General features: G+C 41.3%; 1 protein-coding gene and 1 long non-coding RNA gene across 3 annotated transcripts in view; one reads left to right on the forward strand and one right to left on the reverse strand.

The window, feature by feature from the left end:
• The window catches only part of LOC309712231 (CD5 antigen-like), a 229,228-nt gene extending 212,741 nt beyond the window's left edge, over window positions 1-16,487 (forward strand). Inside the window, exons 9-10 of one of the 2 annotated variants that reach the window (XM_082542886.1) lie at window positions 686-783; window positions 890-3,916. In XM_082542886.1, the coding sequence (XP_082399012.1) occupies window positions 686-783; window positions 890-904 (113 nt within the window). In that variant the 3' untranslated portion in view covers window positions 905-3,916. Of the gene's footprint in view, window positions 1-685; window positions 784-889; window positions 3,917-15,965 lie in introns of those variants that run through there. The other variant, XM_082542887.1, reaches the window with a different exon arrangement.
• LOC309712253 lies at window positions 9,338-16,057 on the reverse strand. The gene is made up of 4 exons (XR_014278214.1): window positions 15,714-16,057; window positions 15,572-15,638; window positions 12,614-14,779; window positions 9,338-11,981 (listed from the first exon to the last, which is right to left on the reverse strand). It is a non-coding gene; the product is annotated as an uncharacterized lncRNA (long non-coding RNA).
• Window positions 16,488-19,906: the final 3,419 nt, after the last annotated feature.

Below are 19,906 nucleotides of genomic sequence, written 5' to 3' on the forward strand. Positions count from 1 at the left end.
ATTCATGCAGGTCCATATGACAGAGAATATACATCTTCTTTTTGTTTTGAATATTTTAATTGATGTTTAATTGTGCTGTGGTTTGCAGTGTTTTGTGTTGTTTCGCTTTAAATTTGTTTAAAAGGAAAAAGCTGGAAATTTAAATAGTTAAAAGTTGAAATGTGAATAGTTGGTTTTTGTATTTTATAATTTATTTATTACATTTTATGTTGAGTGAATAAATAAAAGTATATTTACGCTGGCCCCTAGAGACAAAGCACATACAAACTCCAAATTGTGTAAAAACTCCAAAGCATGTACAAACAGGCCGGTTGGAAGCCAAAAGAGCCGGTTCACTAAAAATAGCCGGAATTCCCATCACTAGTCAATATTAAATATTGAATGTTGTTGTGCAGCACGCAGGTCCGACTGCGCACAATGTGCTTTGAGGTAGCAGCCAAGAAAGATGTTGTTTGTGTCTGTGAACAGTGAACACCCGTGTGCACACCTGTGTGGATCAGTGTGCTTGTATTAAAAAGGTTTTTCCATTTAACGATCTGTTAAATGGAGTGTGGGGAGCCAGAAACCCATCCACCAGGGCATGAAGCAGGCATGGAGGAGATCCAGGCCCCAGCCATCCAGAGGCCTTGACTGAATGAATTATCTCTTTAATGATGCTTGTTGACTGTGAATGTGTCTTTATTAGATCCCACACACTCAGATGTTGTTAAAGGTGTTGTCATCACACTGGTAGTCCTGCTGGTCATTGTACTCATGATCCTTGGTCTTCATCTCTATCGTCAGGTACTGAGCACGTTTGTAGCTGAGAGTGAAGCTGCTCCTTTTTCATTTGAGGATAGGATAGAATTGCCGTAGAAAGCCTGATTGCTGTGCTGTGATGTGTCTCCAGGTCAACAAACAGTAGAACAGCCAGCTGACTGACTGTAAACTCTGTGTTTGAGCCCCTGGAGGAAGGCCAGGAACAAGTTCAGCCAGCAGAGGAGGACCTCCAAGGAGCTCGAAAGCATGTTTGGACAGAGCATGGTCTTATTTCTACACCATCTGTTTTGTCCTCCATCCTCCTATCTGTGAGCCCGAAGTCCGGTCAAAACACAAGTTCAGCAGGGCTGTGCAGAGATGTTTGAAAGGGCAGGTGCTCAAAGTTTTTAAAAAAAGGGGCACATAGAACCAGGCTGAATAACAACAACCCACATTCATCAAGAATCTAATATGGAATTGCATCATACTATATCACTGTCATCAGGTGGGGACTACGCAAAGCAAACATAGCTTATATTTTACCTATATATTACAATGATGCTGTTGAGGGGTTACTGCTGCTCCTGCTGCTGATTGTGCTGGAGGGCAGGTTTGTGTTGATCTGAAACTGTAGACATCAAAAAGTCCATAGGAGAAATGGTAGCTGATTAAACAAGTGTTATTAGATGATAATAAAATGCAAAGATTGGTGACAGCGCTTGGAATCATAAAGCAAGTGATTGAAACAACTGTGGGAAATAAACTAGGCTCTGTCTGTGACTCACTCTGTGCCGCTCTTCCTCCTTCCATCTCCTCATCTCATTTATCACTCTCCACCAGTGTTGGTCAAGTTACTTGAAAAAAGTAATCAGTAACTAATTACTGATTACTTCCCCCAAAAAGTAATCCCGTTACTTTACTGATTACTTATTTTCAAAAGTAATTAATTACTTAGTTACTTAGTTACTTTTTAAAAACACGATTTACAACCTGAAGAGGTGATAAAGCGATAGATCTTTCAGCCCAATTCTACTTTTTCTGCATAATCCATCATACAAAATGTAATCAAATGGAAAAGTCCCTTTTTTTTAAACTTGTTTTATCAGTTTTAATCTTTTAACTTTATGCATCAAGCAAAACTTTAATTATATGCAACATTCTCTGACTGGAAGAAATTAGTTTAACATTTAAACTTATTTTCTGCACATTCCAGCACATAAAATAAAATATTTTTTGTGTTTACACTCACTCTTTCAAATAGATGCAAGTAAAACACAGCAGAAAATAAATAAAGTCAAAGACTAGCAGTCCTGTTGCTCTATTTTCACCTGTAAAGCAGGACTACGGTAGGCGGAGGTTTACCCTGGTGCAGGTGTGCCGCAGCGGTCAGTGGAAGGATATGGCAGCTCTGTGAGTTTCCCATTACGTCATAGCGCACTCGGTGCTTGCTTGGAAGTTTAGGGGGTTTTTCGCTGTAAAAAGAAGTTTTCTTCCCACGCACAACGGACACTAATGTTTTTGTCACTTTTTATGGAATCAAACTCAAAGTAAGGTCAGTACGTCCATGCTTTAAACGCTGCACGCTCATACTCTCTCCCACACTTCATATATGATCCATTGTTGATCTGCACACAGCTTTTGTCATGAACGTCGCACTTGCTTAGGTCACTGTCATGAGACATTCTCGCAAAAAAATCACGGTTTTAGTAACGCAGTAACGCAGCGTTCCTACGGGAAAGTAACGGTAATCTAATTACCGATTTTGAAATAGTAATCCCTTACTTTACTCGTTACTTGAAAAAAGTAATCAGATTACAGTAACGCGTTACGCGTTACTGTCCATCTCTGCTCTCCACTTGCTGTCCATCTGAGAGCAAGGTGAAATTTGCTATTGGATTAATGTATTATTTAATTATCCACACTTAAAAACTCTCACCAACGTTATATCATTAGTAATAAATTTAAAAAATCTATACTGTATATACTATGGCCACAAGTTTGCATCATGGTGCTGATCCAGAATCCTTCCTTTATTATATATTATAGTGCTATAATTATAAAATAATGATAATACAAAAATAAAGTAATAAATATAAAATGGGGCTAGGGATACGTATTTATGATTATTCAATTTGTTTGACTATCCATTCTGTGCAGGCAGAACGCTAATTAAATGTTTAACCCTTTAAAACCGGTCAGAGCGGCATGCTCCGTTTTGCGCAACTACTTTTAAATCCCTGTAGAACTGCAACCACATAAGCTAGTGCAATAATTTTTTTTGCATATGAAACCGGAGGAGTTGTACTTACATCTTATGCCATCAGCTTGTCCTAGGTCACAGTTTCCTTCCACATATAGCTTTGCAAAAACTGCATAAAAAGCACTTGCAGCAACAAAAACATAATATTCTAGAAACACGCTTTGCCGAGCCAATCAGTTGTTCGTAACACTTCTTAGGTTGGAATAGACATCACCACGAACTATCGCATGTCCGCCATGACCTGCCGGAAACCGGAAGTGACGTCATTTTCGCGAAAATGTAGTCTTTTACCATCAGGGCCTGATGAGCCTATACTGGTGTTTTTAAAAGTTGTGTTTGACTTTATGACTTTCTGTATCGTTTCTGGGATGCTTAGGACTCATATTGCACTGCTGGAAATAGTTTATTGTGATGCACATGCTGCTCTTTTGCAAATTTGCACTGTAATATTTGTTTTCGTTTTTCCTGCAGTATATAAAAATTGGTGTATTTCAAAAATAAAACTATGAAGACACTTAAAATAAATTTCCTATGGTGGGAAACTATTTTGTGCAACTTTTTTGTATTTGCAGTTTAGAGGGATAAGCCTCTTAAATTTCTCTAACTAGAAATATATGTTAAAAAAACAAAAACGATTTAAAATTTTTTTTGTAGTTTATTGCACTTTTTGCAATTTATGTAATTACTATGCCCTTAATGCATGCATATTATGAAAATTTGGGCTATAACAGTTGTATTGATGTATAGCAACTTGAAATGCTCCCAAAAATGGCACTACAGCATGTAAAAATATAATATAAGCTCTGGCGGACTTGGGGTAGGTCTTAAAGGGTTAAACTAGAGATAATTTTACTTCTGTAAAATCTGCATTTTGTCATATTTGATACATAAATATAATACAATCTGTCTTTTGATGTATTTTCTTTATGTGTGTGTTTTTTATAATCATCCATAATTATGTTGATATGCATATCAGATATTTTTCAGTGAAATATTAGTCCTCCAGAAGGGGGTGCTGCTCTTGTGGCGACCTGCAGCAGGTGTTTACTGGCGTTTTCTTTTTGTTTTTAACTTTGTTTTAATTCTGTTCCTAACTGTGGTTTTAACTTTTTATGAGGTTTTTGCCGAGATGGAGATCTTCTACACCTTATTTTTATTGTTGTTGGCGATATTCACCTGGAGTCAGTCACTCTTTTTTTTTCTTTTTTTCCCCAAACTTTATTTGAAATTATAAAGCAAACAGTCAGTCATTCCAGTTCAGTTTGTACAGTAGACATACAAGGCAAATAAGAGTAACAATATACAGTACAATGAAATAAGAAGGATAAATAAATAAAGGGGAAAAAAGGGGGGATTGTGACAGACTTCATAACAACTTTGTACTTGAAAGTGGTGACAGCTCATATGTGTCTATTTTGTGTGCGTGTGCGGGCCAGACGTGGTCTGCGTGAGTGAGTCTGATTGTCATTTTGTATGCAGTCGCTTTTAAGCTGATGAGCAAGCTACACATGTTCAGAGCAGGAGCTGGTTGACCTTATCAGAGGGGAGGGAAACAGAGCTATGACATCTCAAGCATGCAGCTATCCATGAGTTTAGTTTCTTCCTGGCACCCCATATGGGCAACAGCTTTTCTGCATCCTGATTCATGTGTGTGAGACTTTTGTAACATCAGCATCATGTTTTTGTTTTGTCGAAAAGCAGGTGATTGTGTCTGACGTCATGGTGTGTGTGAGTTACAGAGAGGTGTGAAAGTATGTGAGTGAAGTGGTCTCGAACTGGGGAAGACATGATTCTGCAGGTCACCTGCCCAGTGGACACAAAAAAGAAAAAAATAGTTGTGTGGACGAAATATGAATGATAACATGGCAAGTGTTTGGTGTTTCTCAGCCTGAAACAACTGTAATGCCACTTTCTGTTTTTAAGAAAGGAGAGTTCCAAAAAAAAAAACAGAGAGAGAGAGATGTGTGTTGTTTAAGCAGTGAGGAGAACAATGAAAATGTCTTAGTTTGTCACTTTCAGGTGAAAAGCAGACCTGGATCAATTTTCCACATGCAGCAGTTGGAAGAAAGTTATAGGTTTCACATCATTAGGAAACACTGAGGCAGAGCTTTTGGCTGAGTGGTGTTTACAGCTTAACTCCCATGTGTTCCTCACCCTGAAAAAACAAGCTCCATGGAAGCTAACCTCTGCCTGAAGACAAGGAGTGCAGTTCCAGAAGCACAGCACATCTACAATTCATAGCAGCCCAAGAGACAACAACAGAGTCCTGAGAGAGGTCCAGCAGCAGTGTGTACAAACGGCATCAGAGAGTAAGAAAACCCCATCATCATGGATGGATGGAGATGCGTTTCCAGCAAGCTGCAACTTCACTGTGTGTGAAGATGACTTTTGAGGAGACTGTCTGAGTGACATTGGCCACTTTTGGAGTGGAATGGCAAGATGAGACAGTGAGGATGACACAGGACAAAGCTGAAGAGAACTGTTTGCCATTGGACTGCAAAGAGTGAGAGGAGCAGGTGAGAACACAGAGGAAGGCTGTCGTTTAGTGTGGGAAATCAAAATTTGGGTTAGCAATCCTGGGAAAAAAGGAAACTGATTTAAGTGGGAAAATTGTGAAGGAGTTTGGACCACAAAATGAGAAAGGTATATAAAACACACACAAGCGGAAAATGCATTAACCATACTAACCCTACATGCATATACACATACAATGACACTCATGAAGACCAGACAGCATCTTAAGTATGAGATTCTGTTTGTCATCTTGTCCAAGTCACTCAGTAAGATGGAAGTGATACGTAGACTAGTGGATTAAATATTATAGGAGGACAGATGATTGCATCATAGGGAGAAAACAGAATGCTGATGAGGAGTTTTGCATGATTGTTGAGTTTCTGGTGGGTGAATAAGTTTTAACATGGCACACATTTGGTTACATGAGAACAGAGATGGGCAGTAACACGTTACTTGTTACAAGTAACGCGTTACTTGTAACGCGTTACTGTAATCTGATTACTTTTTTACAGTAATGAGTAAAGTAAGGGATTACTATTGCAAAAACGGTAATTAGATTACAGTTACTTTCCTGTAGGAACGCTGCGTTACTGCGTTACTAAAACCGTGATTTTTTTTTGCGAGAATGTCTCATGACAGTGACCTAAGCGAGTGTGACTTTTGTGACAACAGCTGTGTGCAGATCAACAATGGATCCTATATCGAGTGCAAGAGAGAGTATGAGCGTGCAGCGTTTAAAGCGTGGAAGTACTGACCTTACTTTAAGTTTGATTCCATAAAAAGTGACAAAAACATTAGCGTCCGTTATGTGTGGGAAGAAAACTTCTTTTTACAGCGAAAAACCCCTAAACTTCCAAGCAAGCACCGAGTGCGCTACGACGTAATGGGAAACTCACAGAGAAACTCGCGGATTCTTCAACTGACCGCTGCGGCACACCTGCACCAGGGTAAACCTCCGCCTACCGTAGTCCTGCTTTACAGGTGAAAATAGAGCAACAGGACTGCTAGTCTTTGACTTTATTTATTTTCTGCTGTGTTTTACTTGCATCTATTTGAAAGAGTGAGTGTAATCACAAAAAATATTTTATTTTATGTGCTGGAACGTGCAGAAAATAGGTTTAAATGTTAAACAAATTTCTTCCAGTCAGAGAATGTTGCATATAATTAAATTTTTGCTTGATGCATAAAGTTAAAAGATTAAAACTAATAAAACAAGTTTTAAAAAGAGACTTTTCCATTTGATTACATTTTGTATGATGGATTGCAGAAAAAGTAGAATTGGGCTGAAAGAGCTATCGCTTTATCACCTATTCAGGTGTAATTAATTACTTTTGAAAATAAGTAATCAGTAAAGTAACGGGATTACTTTTTTGGGGAAGTAATTGGTAATTAGTTACTGATTTTTCAAGTAACTTGACCAACACTGCATGAGAAGAAACTTATTATGTGATGAGACAACAGGGTTATGCTGTATGTTGTGTGTGGTGTGGCTGATTGGATGAATGTTTGAGATTAAACTGGCTGATGATTTGTCTCATGTTACAAAGTTGAGCCTGCCAATTAGGTTTGGTATGATTTATCCCCCTGAAATGAAGAACACGTGTCATGATTTAACAAGGCCTTTCCTTTCCTTTCTTTTCTTTTATTCTTTTTATTTTGTTACTTTCACAGTGCACTGAAAGTTTTGTTCAATATTCTTTGTCATCTAAGCAGATCTAAATGTTTCAATAGGAAGAACTACACAACATGTTGTTGCGAACGGTTGCAAAGTGAGTTTCTCCAAAATTAGAATGGGCTCAGGAGAAAGTCATTTATTTGGGACAATTAGGAAGCGAGTCCCTTTTTCTATAAGGATACAGCGAGGTAATCCAGTCTAAAATTCTTCTTTTTCTTTTCAAAATGTTGTCGTTTTGCTGAGGTTGGAAACGAAATGTGACAATAATTTCCACTATCAGCAAAAGAAAGAATCAATGAGTAAATGAATGAGTGAAAATTAAAAAATGGGGAACTGACTGACTGATTGGTAAAAGCTGACTGGAGAGACAAAAGCTTGACTGACTTGACTCCAGTATGCAAGATTGCACCTCCACCCAGTGACAAAAGGGTGGATGTATGTATGTACACTCAACAAAAATATAAACGCAACACCTTTGTTACTGCTCCCATTCCCCATGGGATGGACGTAGAGACCTAAAATTCATTCCAGATACACAATATAACCATCCCTCCCAAACAGTGGTCACAAATCAGTCCAAATGTGTGGTAGTGGGCACATCTGCTATATTGAGATAATCCATCCCACCTCACAGGTGTGCCACATCAGGATGCTGATCTGACATCATGAGTAGTGCACAGGTGTACCTCAGACTGCCCACAACAAAAGGCCACCCTGGAATGTGCAGTTTTTTGCGCTATTGGAGGTCTGGGGACCCAGAACCGGTCAGTATCTGGTGTGACCACCATTTGCCTCATGCAGTGCAACACATCGTCGCATGGAGTCTATCAGATTGTCAGTTGTGGCCTGTGGAATGTTGGTCCACTCCACTTCAATGGCTGTGCGAGGTTGTTGGATATTCGTGGGAACTGGTACACGCTGTCGTATACGCCGGTCAAGCACATCCCGAACCTGCTCAATGGGTGACATGTCCGGTGAGTATGCTGGCCATGCAAGAACTGGGACATTCTCAGCTGCCATCTGCCCTGAACAATGTGAACCATGATTCATCCGTGAAGCGCACACCTCTCCAACGTGCCAGATGCCATCGAATGTGAGCATTTGCCCACACAAGTCTGTTACGGCGACGAGCTGGAGTCAGGTCAAGACCCCGATGAGGACGACGGGCATGCAGTTGAGCGTCCCTGAGACGGTTTCTGACAGTTTGTGTAGAAATTGTTTGGTTGTGCAAACCAATTGTTCCAGCAGCTGTCTGGGTGGCTGGTCTCAGACGATCTTGGAGGTGAACCTGCTGGATGTGGAGGTCCTGGGCTGGTGTGGTTACACGAGGTCTGCGGTTGTGAGGCCGGTTGGATGTGCTGCCATATTCTCTGAAACGCCTGTGGAGACGGCTTATGGTTGAGAAATGAACATTCAATGCACGGGCGACAGATCTGGTTGACATTCCTGCTGTCAGCATGCCAATTGCACGCTCCCTCATTGCTTGTGGCATCTGTGGCATTTTGCTGTGAGACAAAACTGCACATTCCAGGGTGGCCTTTTGTTGTGGGCAGTCTGAGGTATACCTGTGCACTACTCATGATGTCAGATCAGCATCCTGATGTGGCAAACCTGTGAGGTGGGATGGATTATCTCAATATAGCAGATGTGCCCACTACCACACATTTGGACTGATTTGTGACCACTGTTTGGGAGGGATGGTTATATTGTGTATCTGGAATGAATTTTAGGTCTCTACGTCCATCCCATGGGGAATGGGAGCAGTAACAAAGGTGTTGCGTTTATATTTTTGTTGAGTGTATGTTTCTTTTTACAGGAGCAGAAAGATGACAGCAACAGGATGCATGAGCTTTTGGGCTGTGCTGACTTAACCTTTTAATTGCCACTTTCTGTGTCTTTGTGAATTTACCAGCAGTGTGTTATTCATTACCTTGTGTTGCTCACAGAAGTCACTTTGAGAAAGAGTGTATATCAATCAATCAATCAATCAATCAATCAATCAATCAATCAATCAATCAATCAATCAATCTTTATTTATAAAGCACTTTTCATACAGAAAAAATGTAGCACAAAGTGCTTTACATAGTTAAAAGCAGCCCACCCCACCCTCCAACTCACTCCCCACACTCTCAATACACATATATCCCCCCACCCCCACACACACACACATACACACACGCGCACACTTAAAGAGTAAAAATTGGGCTGGGCTCGCATGAGCCAAGTGAGGAAACATTATAACAGAGAGCCGTCTGCACCGGGAGCCGGTCACAGACCGCAGCCTCCGGGCTGGGCACACAGCAGGAGGGAGGCCAAGGAGCCCCCCAACCAGGCTGAGAGAACCCCAGAGACCCAGCAGCCACGGTCAATAACAGCCCCGGTGCAGAGAGCGCCCTCCGAGGAAACACTGGAGATATGACGCAATACGATATATACAGGGTAAAATGATAAAATAAATAAGAACAGGATACAATATAAATATAAATATAAATAGAGTAAGAAGATTAAAAAATGAATAAGAATAAAATCAAAAAAATATTAGGTAAATCCTAAATTAATAATAGAATAACAGGATAGAATAAATAAGCATAAAAAATAAATAAACGCTAAGTAAAAGCTAAATTAAAAAGGTGGGTCTTGAGCCTGTTCTTAAAAACATGTACGTTCTCTGCGGCCCTGAGCTCCTCCGGCAGGCTGTTCCACAGACGAGGACCATACCACTGAAAAGCTGCCTCTCCGTGAGTATGTGTCCTGACTTTAGGGACAATCAAAAGGCCAGTACCAGAGGACCTCAGGGTCCGCGAGGGTTTGTATGATAAAAGCAGATCTGAGAGATAAGAAGGCCCAAGACCATTAAGACATTTAAAAACCAATAAAAGAACTTTAAAATCGATCCTGAAACACACGGGGAGCCAGTGCAGCGATTCTAAAACCGGTGTAATGTGGGCCCGCCCTCTGGTCTTCGTCAGCACACGAGCTGCCGAGTTTTGCAAGAGTTGTAAAGTTGAAATATTCTTCTTAGGAAGACCAGAGAGCAGGGCATTACAGTAATCAATGCGACTGGTAATAAAAGCATGCATCAACATCTCCGTGTTGGCCCGAGAGAGAATAGGGCGGACTCTGACTATATTTTTTAGATGATAAAATCCAATTTTGGTTACATGTTTAACATGTGGGATAAAACCAAGCTCAGAGTCAAAAATAACACCCAGGTTTTTCACTTGTAGCGAAGGACATAGTGAAAATGCCTCTAATTTAGACAAGAGTTTCTCTCTCTGAGCCTCAGGACCGACAATTAAAACTTCAGTTTTGTCCTGGTTAAGCTGTAAAAAGTTTTCTGCCATCAAAGATCTTATATCCAAGATACAGTTAAAAAGGGCATCCATTGGTCTGGTGTCATCAGGAGACACGGAGATGTACAGCTGCGTGTCATCAGCGTAACTGTGGAAGTTCACTCCATGCCTCCTGATGACACTGCCGAGAGGCAACATATACAAATTAAAAAGTACAGGGCCTAGAACCGACCCTTGAGGCACACCACATGTCATCTTATGGATCTTAGAGGAGCATGTATCCATACTCACCATAAAAGTTCTGTCAGAGAGATAGGAAGTGAACCAGTTGTGTACAGCACCAGAGAGGCCCACCATGTGTTTTAGTCTGTTTAAAAGAATAGCGTGGTCTACTGTATCAAAGGCTGCGCTTAGATCCAGTAGCACCAGGACTGAGAGCTTTTGGGCGTCCCAGTTACATCTAAGATCATTTAAAACCTTTAGGAGAGCCGTCTCTGTGCTGTGGTTCACCCTAAATCCAGACTGGAATATCTCCAGGATCTGTCTATCATTTAGAAAATCAGTAATCTGAGTAAAAACAAGTTTTTCTAAGACTTTATTTAAAAATGGTAAGTTGGATACAGGTCTGTAGTTATTAAAATCATTACAATCCAAATTGCTCTTCTTCAGAAGGGGCCTCACCACCGCCGTTTTAAAGGCAGCAGGGAAGACATCCAACTGAAGAGAGCAATTCATCATGTATAAAAGCTCAGCCTCAAAAAATCCATATAGTGTTTTAAAGAGTGAAGAAGGGATTGGATCTAAAAGACATGTGGTGGGTCTCACTGTGGAGAAAACCTTCTGAAAGTTCTCAGCATTAACCAGGACAAAGCTGTCCAGTGTCTCCTCAGGTACAATCGAGCCCTCAGGTGTGTTTACAATCATATCGCGATTAGATAAAATATCAGATCTGATGGCGCTGATTTTTCCCCTGAAGTGGTCTGCAAACTGCTCACAGAGCGAGTCTGTGGGGTTCTTTTGGAGCTTTTAAAATCAGGGTTAAATAAATGATCTATGGTGGAAAAGAGGAGCTTGGGATTATTTTTGTTATTACTGATTATTTTGGCGAAGTATGAATTTCTTGACTTCCTTAATGTATTATTGTACATTTTAAGTTGCTCGGAAAATATTTGATGGTTGATAGTATTTTTATTTTTCCTCCACCTCCTTTCTGCTGCCCTGCAATTTCTTTTGAGTTTTTTGACTTCTTCGTTTCTCCAGGGTGATACGTGTTTTACGTTAATCTTTTTGGTGGTGAGTGGAGCAACGGAGTCAAGGCTTTTCTTCAGTTTGCTGTTAAAATAACTAAAAATCAAATCGCAGGGTGCAGGTAAAATCACAGGGGGGCATTTGACTAAAACCCTGGTAAAATTTGCAGCCACTTCAGAGGTTAGATAGCGCCTCCTCACAGTTCGCACCGAGGTCTCCCGCTGAATAAAACCGGTGATGTTAAAAAACACACCTGCTTCACGCCCTGGAGGACGGGGCTGTGGCCCCCCCACACCCTCTAGCAGATTATTACATGAAGGAACCTTTTAAAAAAACAAAAAACAAGCGCGTCCATGCTCACAGGTGTACACACGGGTGATCACACCCACAAACTACACCCTTTTTGGCTCCTACCTCAAAGCACACTGTGTTCGGTTGATCTTATGTGCTGCACAATAATGTTTAACATTTAGTATTTACTGTCATATTCCCATATATCATTGTGATGTTGTTTATTCTATTACTCTTGTTCTCTTCTGCTTGCTTTCTTTTTTCTTTCTCAGCAGGTGATCCAGGTGATGCATTTTTTTTTTCTCTGCCCGTTCTGTTGGTTTTTGTCTTTTGCCCTTCTCCCCCGTCCCTCTTCTCAGCTGTTTCTCTTTCCCTCTTTCTTTCTCCCCTTCTTTCCCCCAGTCAAGTCTGTCCCGTATTCAGTAAGTGAAAATAAAATAAACAATAAAAGGTGAATCAAATGGACCATTACGGCAAGGCTGGGATGGTCAATTTGGTAAAGTAAATCCGTTGGGCATCTTTCTTTGCCTTTAGACAACAATTCTGATGGCAAAAGAGCCAAACGGGACAGGCAAAAGAAAAAAAAAACCACACAGTAGTGGTCAGAGACAGCCAAGTCAACAACAGAGGACACGCTGGTGGACAGCCCATGGGTGATGACCAGGTCCAGAGTGTGTCCTCTGTTGTGAGTCGGCTGTGTGACGTGCTGGGTAAAATCCAAACAGTGAAGAATGTTTAAGAATTCTTTTGTTGCAGGGTCAGAAGGATTATCTATGTGCAGGTTAAAATCACCGGTTAAAATTATCATATTATATTTTGAATGTATGTTTGTTAAAAATTCTGAGAATTCCTTGATAAAAGCAACGCTGTCTTTGGGTGGTCTATAAATTGTGACAGATAAAACTGGAGGGCTGCTGAAAACAATAGCGTGGAATTCAAAAGTGGTAAAATGATCAAATAAAATTTGTTTGGTGGTGAGTGTGTTGTTGGCTAAAGATGCAGTCCCACCACCTCTCTTACCACTTCTAATAGAAAAAGAGAAATTAAAATTTGGTGGGGAGGCCTCAGTGAGAACAACTGGTGCATCCGAGCCCAGCCATGTTTCAGTTAAAAATAAACAGTCAAGTTTATTATCTAAAATTAAATCATTAATAATAAAAGACTTGTTCGACAGAGAGCGTACATTTAAAAGTGCCATACTGATTGAGACTGGTGGATTATTGACAATAGAGTTGAATGGATGTTGATATTTTTGAAGAGGCCGGAGGTTATTAATGTTTTTGGAGTTACTGGATTTATGATAATTCTGTTGCTCTCTGTTTGTGATTATGACGGGTATTGTGTTGACTGTGGGAGAGAAAGGTCCTAGTCCAGAGTTTTGTGTATTACTGTTAAAAGTGGAACAAATATAGGAGCTGGGACCAGGGGAACATCAGTCAGTGGCAGACAGTGGCGATGTGCGGGAGTGCTGTACGCCAAATGCCAAATTGGCAGACAGCAAACGGCGTCCCCAGGCGTTGAGGTGGAGCCCGTCTGCCCCAAAAAGATGCCTCCTCTCCCAGAAGGCATCAAAGTTGTTAATAAAACCCACGCCGTGGGAGATACAGGCAGAGGAAAGCCAGGTGTTAAGGCTGAGCAGCCGGCTGAAACGGCCTATCCCTCTGCCACAGGTGGGGGTGGGCCCAGAGATAAAAGCACTCACCTGCAACTGACCAAGGAGGCTGAAGAGTTCGAGGAAGTCCAACTTCAGCAGCTCAGATTGCTGTTTGGGGATGTCATTGGTGCCGATGTGGATGATGAGCCGGTATACACCTGCGCAGCGCTAACATTTACATTTCTTTTCTACAACAGAGGGTTAATCATGTGTTTGATCATGTGATTTACAGTATGACACACAATTTAATGTTTTTCTACCACAGGATTACTGAGTTTTTGTGTGAAGAAATGGTATCACTCTTGGCTGGAAGCAGTGCTTAAACAATGGAAAAAACACAAACTTTGTCCAAAAACCTCTCATGTTCAGCTGTTTCCCACTTTTTCTTTGGTCATTTTAGCCTGGGCCCACCTACTATCCTTGGAAACATAAAATGATTGGCTAGAATCTCAAGTGTATCACATCTCAGGGGGGGAAAAAAAGCACCGAAATAAAGCTGAGAAATCATAAATCAGTCTGGTTACTACCGTTTATGCCATAATGGCACCGGATACCGGTACCCATCCCTACTCTCCGGATGCTCCTAATTTTATTCTTCGTGATTTTAACAATTGTAATCTTAAGAAATCACTGAACAATTTCTTTCAATATGTCACTTGTCCTACAAGGCATAACAAAACGCTGGATTTGTGTTATGGACCAATTAAGGGGGCATATAAGTCTGTGGCCAGACCTGCACCAGGTTCTTCGGATCACAATGTTATTCACCTCCTCCCTGCTTACAGATCTGTGATTAGGAGGGAGATGGCCTGTGTCAAGTGGACTAATGTCTGGACAAAAGACAGTTGTGTTGCCCTTCAGGGGTGTATTGATCGCATTGACTGGTCCTTGTTCCAAGACAGCATTTCTGATTTGGATGAACTCACTGATGTGGTTCCTGAGCACCTTGGAGGGCAGTCGGAAGTCTCTCAAGCGTCTGAGGTGGTAGAGACGCTGACGGGCCTTTTTCACCACGGTGTTGATGTGACCTGTCCAAGGCTTCAGCCATGAGGAAAACTGACTAACAACGCAGTGACGTGGGATCAATCCTGGTTTTAGGACCAACGCTAGGGAGGAAATACATGAACATACAACACAAGCACACACAGTTATTAAGTGTCAAACATGCAACACAAATGGTTTAAAAAAAACAAAACAAAACTGAATAAAATAAAAACCAATAAAAAGTGAATGTAAAATCCAAATCTCCAAAAGGGTAAAAAATACAAACTGGTGAACTTGAATCATCAAACTTGCAAAAAGTAACCAAAAAGCAGTTCATGAGGACACACAGAAACAGACGGCGATAAAGGCAAATCGACATTGTCTTTATTGACAGAAGGAAAATGAAAGTCTCCCTGGTACTTATTAGGCTGTCAGTGTGAAATGTTCCTTTCTTGAGCAGTGCTGTTGAAATCATGTTTTAGTTATGTAACACCTGCTTAGTATAGTAGGGTTTGTATTGCTTTACAGCATTACAATCAATTGTATTTATATACCCCTTTTTAAGGCATATGTAATCACATCATGAAATGTTTGTAACGTAAGTAGTTTTACATAACGTATTTACATGAATCAACCCATAACTGAAATGACAAAGTGCAGAAAAAAACACTGGACAACATTTATGGCTAAAAGAAAAGTGCATCCTGCATTAGTTTTGCGCATTTGTGAAGATGCCCAATCAAATAGACAATAAAATAAAATACGACACTCCATTTCACACACAATTCAAGTACTCCGACTGGCTTTAGCTTTGTTTTTTTTTTAGACAATACAGAATTTTCACTGTTGCAGTTGTTACCACATGTAAAATTAGCATAGATTTTCCTGCTAACTTATCATTTTTAGTAACTCACCGGAGTTCCCAAGAAACAAACACACGCTCTGCCTGGTTTTGGTCGAGAGTAAAACACATAAAGGCCTCTGAAAAGTACATAACTTTAAGTTAGAGACTGTAAAAAATACTTTATAACACTTATTTTATACCGAAAGACTCACTGTGTAGCTTGTTAATTGCTCTTGGGTGTCTTGCTCCATTTTGCCTAGCTTAATGCAGCAACGTGCTTTTGTTGCATTTACTGAACTACGGAAAATCAAAGTGTGTTCAAGGGGTGTCGGAAATAATAATACAAGGTAAAAAACAAGAAAATACTAGTAACCATGTCTATAGGGATTACAGTTACATTAATCTTTTTTTCTTTACCATCTTTGGGAGAGACTCAGCTGATGTTACTCTGCACTCTGTTCTAGGATGCCCTCTGGACCCAGTGGAGGTGGTGAGTGACAGGAGAACGGCGGCTAAGCTGTCATCCCTGTTGGACAACATCTCCCACCCCATGCAGCAGACTGTGACAGCACTGAGCAGCTCCTTTAGTGGGAGACTGCGGCACCCACGGTGTGGGACGGAGAGATTTCGCAGGTCTTTCCTCCCCACTGCTGTCAGACTCCATAATAAAGACTTTAACTGATCAAGCACACACATCCATACATATGCAATAATACTAAGTGCAATAATCCTTTCTGTCATCGTTGTATTTTTACTCAGTTGTATATAGTATTTGTATTCTATTTTTATCTTATTGTATATTTATTTTATTTTATTCTACTGTATATAGTATTTTATTTTATTCTATTCTGTACAGTTGTGTACTGTATTTATTCTTATTGTATTCTAATTTTTGCCTCATAACTTTTGCACTGTCCACTCCTGCTGTGACAAAACAAATTTCCCACATGTGGGACTAATAAAGGTTATCTTATCTTATCTTATCTTATCTTATCTTATCTTTAAAAGTTTTTGCATTATCAGACAAAACAAGAGCTGCTTTGAAATAATCAGATCACTTTTACACACTTCCTGTCATTCACAAATTCTCTCTTCACTTTAAACTCTGAACTTTTCACCACTAATAACAGAGCACTTCTCCTTCTGCCCTTCTCATTAATCTGATGACCTTTGCCCGGCTTTATCATAGAGAATGCATGGCTGCAACGCTCTCACAAGAAAGAAAATGATCTTTTCTACATAATTTACTCAATACCAGTGGCTCATTGTTACAGGGCTGTTATTAACTGACTGATTCAAGCTAAAATAGGCACATTTGCTGGATTCAGTGTGTTGTGTTACAAGGTTCTATAATAAGGGAAGAAAATTAGTACATGCTGTTACCCTGTCAGACCAGGGGTGTCGCTAATGAGGCTGGGTAAGAGAAAGAGGAGAAGAAGAAAGTAGAGAGCGAGAACAAGATGGAGCTCCGCTGTAAAGCCTAAAATAAAGTGTTGAACCCAGACGTCGCCTCCGCTGCCTGATTACACACCCAACAAATTGGCGACGAAGATGAGCGCTTCAGTGCCGAGCCCACCGCCCTTTTTGCAACATGCGGGTGAGCCGCCAATACCGTTTATGACGTGGCGCAAATTCTTTGAGAACTACATGCTAGTGATAAATGCTACGGGAGATGCATGGCCGGAGGCGAGACGACGAGCCATCTTATTACATTGCTTGGGACCAGAGGGACAACGACTGTTCTACACACTGCCGAATCAAGGTACAACGTTTGCTGAAGCCATGACTGCGCTTGAAAACCACTTTGTCCCTAAAGTGAATGTAGTGGCATGCAGGCACACATTCAGACAGCGAGTTCAGCGGGCTGATGAAATGGTGACCCAGTATGTTGCCACCCTCAGAGCGTTAGCTGTGCCATGTGGTTTTGGAATAATGGAGGGTGAAATGATTCGGGATCAACTTGTTGCTAATGCTAATCTCAGTGTTGTTAAAGAAAAATTGCTGCTGGAGGAGGACCTTACATTGGACAAGGCAGTTACTATTGCATGTCAGGTGGAGGCTGCGGTCAAGAATGCTACACTCCTCTCTGCTGCACCCACGGCCCAGACTGCGGCAGTACAAGCTGTGGAGGTGAAGGACGCACGTCTTCGGGGAAAAAGAGGAGCGCGACCGGCTCAAGCTCGGGGACCTACATCTAAAGAATGGCACAAAAAGGCAAGTGATAAAGAGCAACAGCATCATTGTTTCAGATGTGGATCCGAGAAACACCTGGCTAATGATAAAAACTGTCCAGCAGCAACAGTAAAATGTGATAAATGCAACAAAAAAGGGCACTTCGCCAGAGTTTGTAAATCAGCTGTAGCAGTGGTCAGGGAAGTAGTTGTTCCTGAGTTCACAGTTTTATGTGTCGATGATCACAAACTGATGACTGCAGCATGTGATAAGATTACATGCAAAATGAACATTGAAACACCACAGGGAAACTCTCAGGTTCTGGAGTTAATTGTGGATACAGGAGCTTCAGTATCTATCCTCCCAGAAGCCATCTACAAAGAACATTTTGCACCCTGCGCTTTGACTGAACCGAAAGTTAAGCTTGTCACTTATGCAAAAGGTGACTTGCCTGTCATTGGCTGCCTACAGGCTTCAGTGAGGGTTGCAAACAATGACAGAAAAGTGCCAGGATCATTCTTCATAGTTAAAGATGGATCACCGTTGCTGGGGTTGGACTTAATTAAAGCACTTAACATTGATATCATTGCTGGAAAAGTCATCAACAAAGGAGAGGATCCTGCAAGAGGAGCACCAGCCAGTAAACAAACATGCATGGTGAATAACATTGATTCCTCTTCTTCCCATCATCTCGGAGCTGTTAAAGGGTTTATCCACAAAGTTCAAGTGAACAAGACAGTACAGCCAGTTCGTCAAAAACTGCGGCGTCTACCACTCAGCATACGTGAGGAGGTGTCAGCTGAATTGAAACGTCTACTCCAAGCAGGCATCATCGAACCAGTGGATGCAGCTGAATGGGTGAGTCCTCTGGTGGTTGGAAGAAAAAGTAAGGGAGACTTAAGACTTTGTGTGGATCTGCGTGAACCTAACAAGAGTGTGATCATGGACTGTTACCCTCTTCCTCACATGGAGGATTTGTTCGCACAGCTGGCTGGGGCTACACATTTTAGCCAGATTGATTTAAGTTCAGCTTATCACCAACTGCCTCTTCACCCTGATAGCCGAAGCCTCACAGCATTCATAACCCATGAAGGACTCTTCCGGTTTACCCGAGTTCCATTTGGACTTGCTTCAGCCCCTTCTGCCTTCCAAAAGATGACGCAAACAGTCCTAAAAGACCAGACAGGAGTACAGAACTACTTGGATGACATAATAGTGTATGGACATTCCAGAGAAGAGCATGATGAACGGTTACAGGCTGTCCTCCAACGCCTGAAGGATGTCGGTCTGCAGATCAACTTCAACAAAAGTTCATTTGGACAGACATCTATTCTGTTCTTGGGACACGTCATTTCCAAGGATGGCCTGAGCCCCAGCCCAGACCACCTGACTGCCATTGCCAAAGCCCCTGCACCACAGGACATGGCTGCTCTTCGTTCCTTCTTAGGCTTGACTTCGTGGTTCAGCAAATTCCTAGCAAACTATGCAACTGTGGTTGAACCACTCCGTGAGTTACTTCGGACAAGTCAGACTGCTGAACTTCAATGGACTGATACAGCAAATGAAAGCTTCAACAAACTGAAGGAAATGCTACTAAAAAGCCCAGCACTGGCAATCTTCAACCCAAATCTCCCAACGTTCATCACCACTGATGCGTCAGATTATGGTCTTGGAGCTGTTCTGACCCAGATCAACTCAAACAATGAGGAACGTGCTGTTGCTTTTGGCTCCCGCACCCTGTCCCCAGCCGAGAGGAAATATTCAACAATTGAAAAAGAAGCCCTCGCCTGCGTATGGGCCGTTGAAAGATGTAGGACGTACATATGGGGACGGAGATTTACTCTGAGAACTGATCACCAGGCCCTCACCACCCTGTTAAGTACTAAGGGGATGAACAGAGCTGGCATGAGGATAGCACGTTGGTCAGCCAGACTGATGTGTTTCCAGTATGACTTAGAGTACCGTCCAGGAAGCCAAAATGTTATAGCTGACTGTATGTCCCGTGTTCCCCTGCATACCACAAACACAAGTGAAGACTCTGAACAGGACTTAATCACAGAGATTGCTGAAATTTGAAATTCAAATTCAAATTCAAATTCAAATTCAAATTTTATTTGTCACGTACACAGTCATACACAGTACGATATGTAGTGAAATGCTTGGACAACTGCTCGTGACCTAAAGAAAACAAAAAAGGAAAAGGCTATGAATAAGATAGGAAATAAATATGAAA

Source organism: Aulonocara stuartgranti (genome assembly GCF_965226115.1).
Source record: "Aulonocara stuartgranti genome assembly, chromosome: 7".
NCBI lineage: Eukaryota > Metazoa > Chordata > Actinopteri > Cichliformes > Cichlidae > Aulonocara > Aulonocara stuartgranti.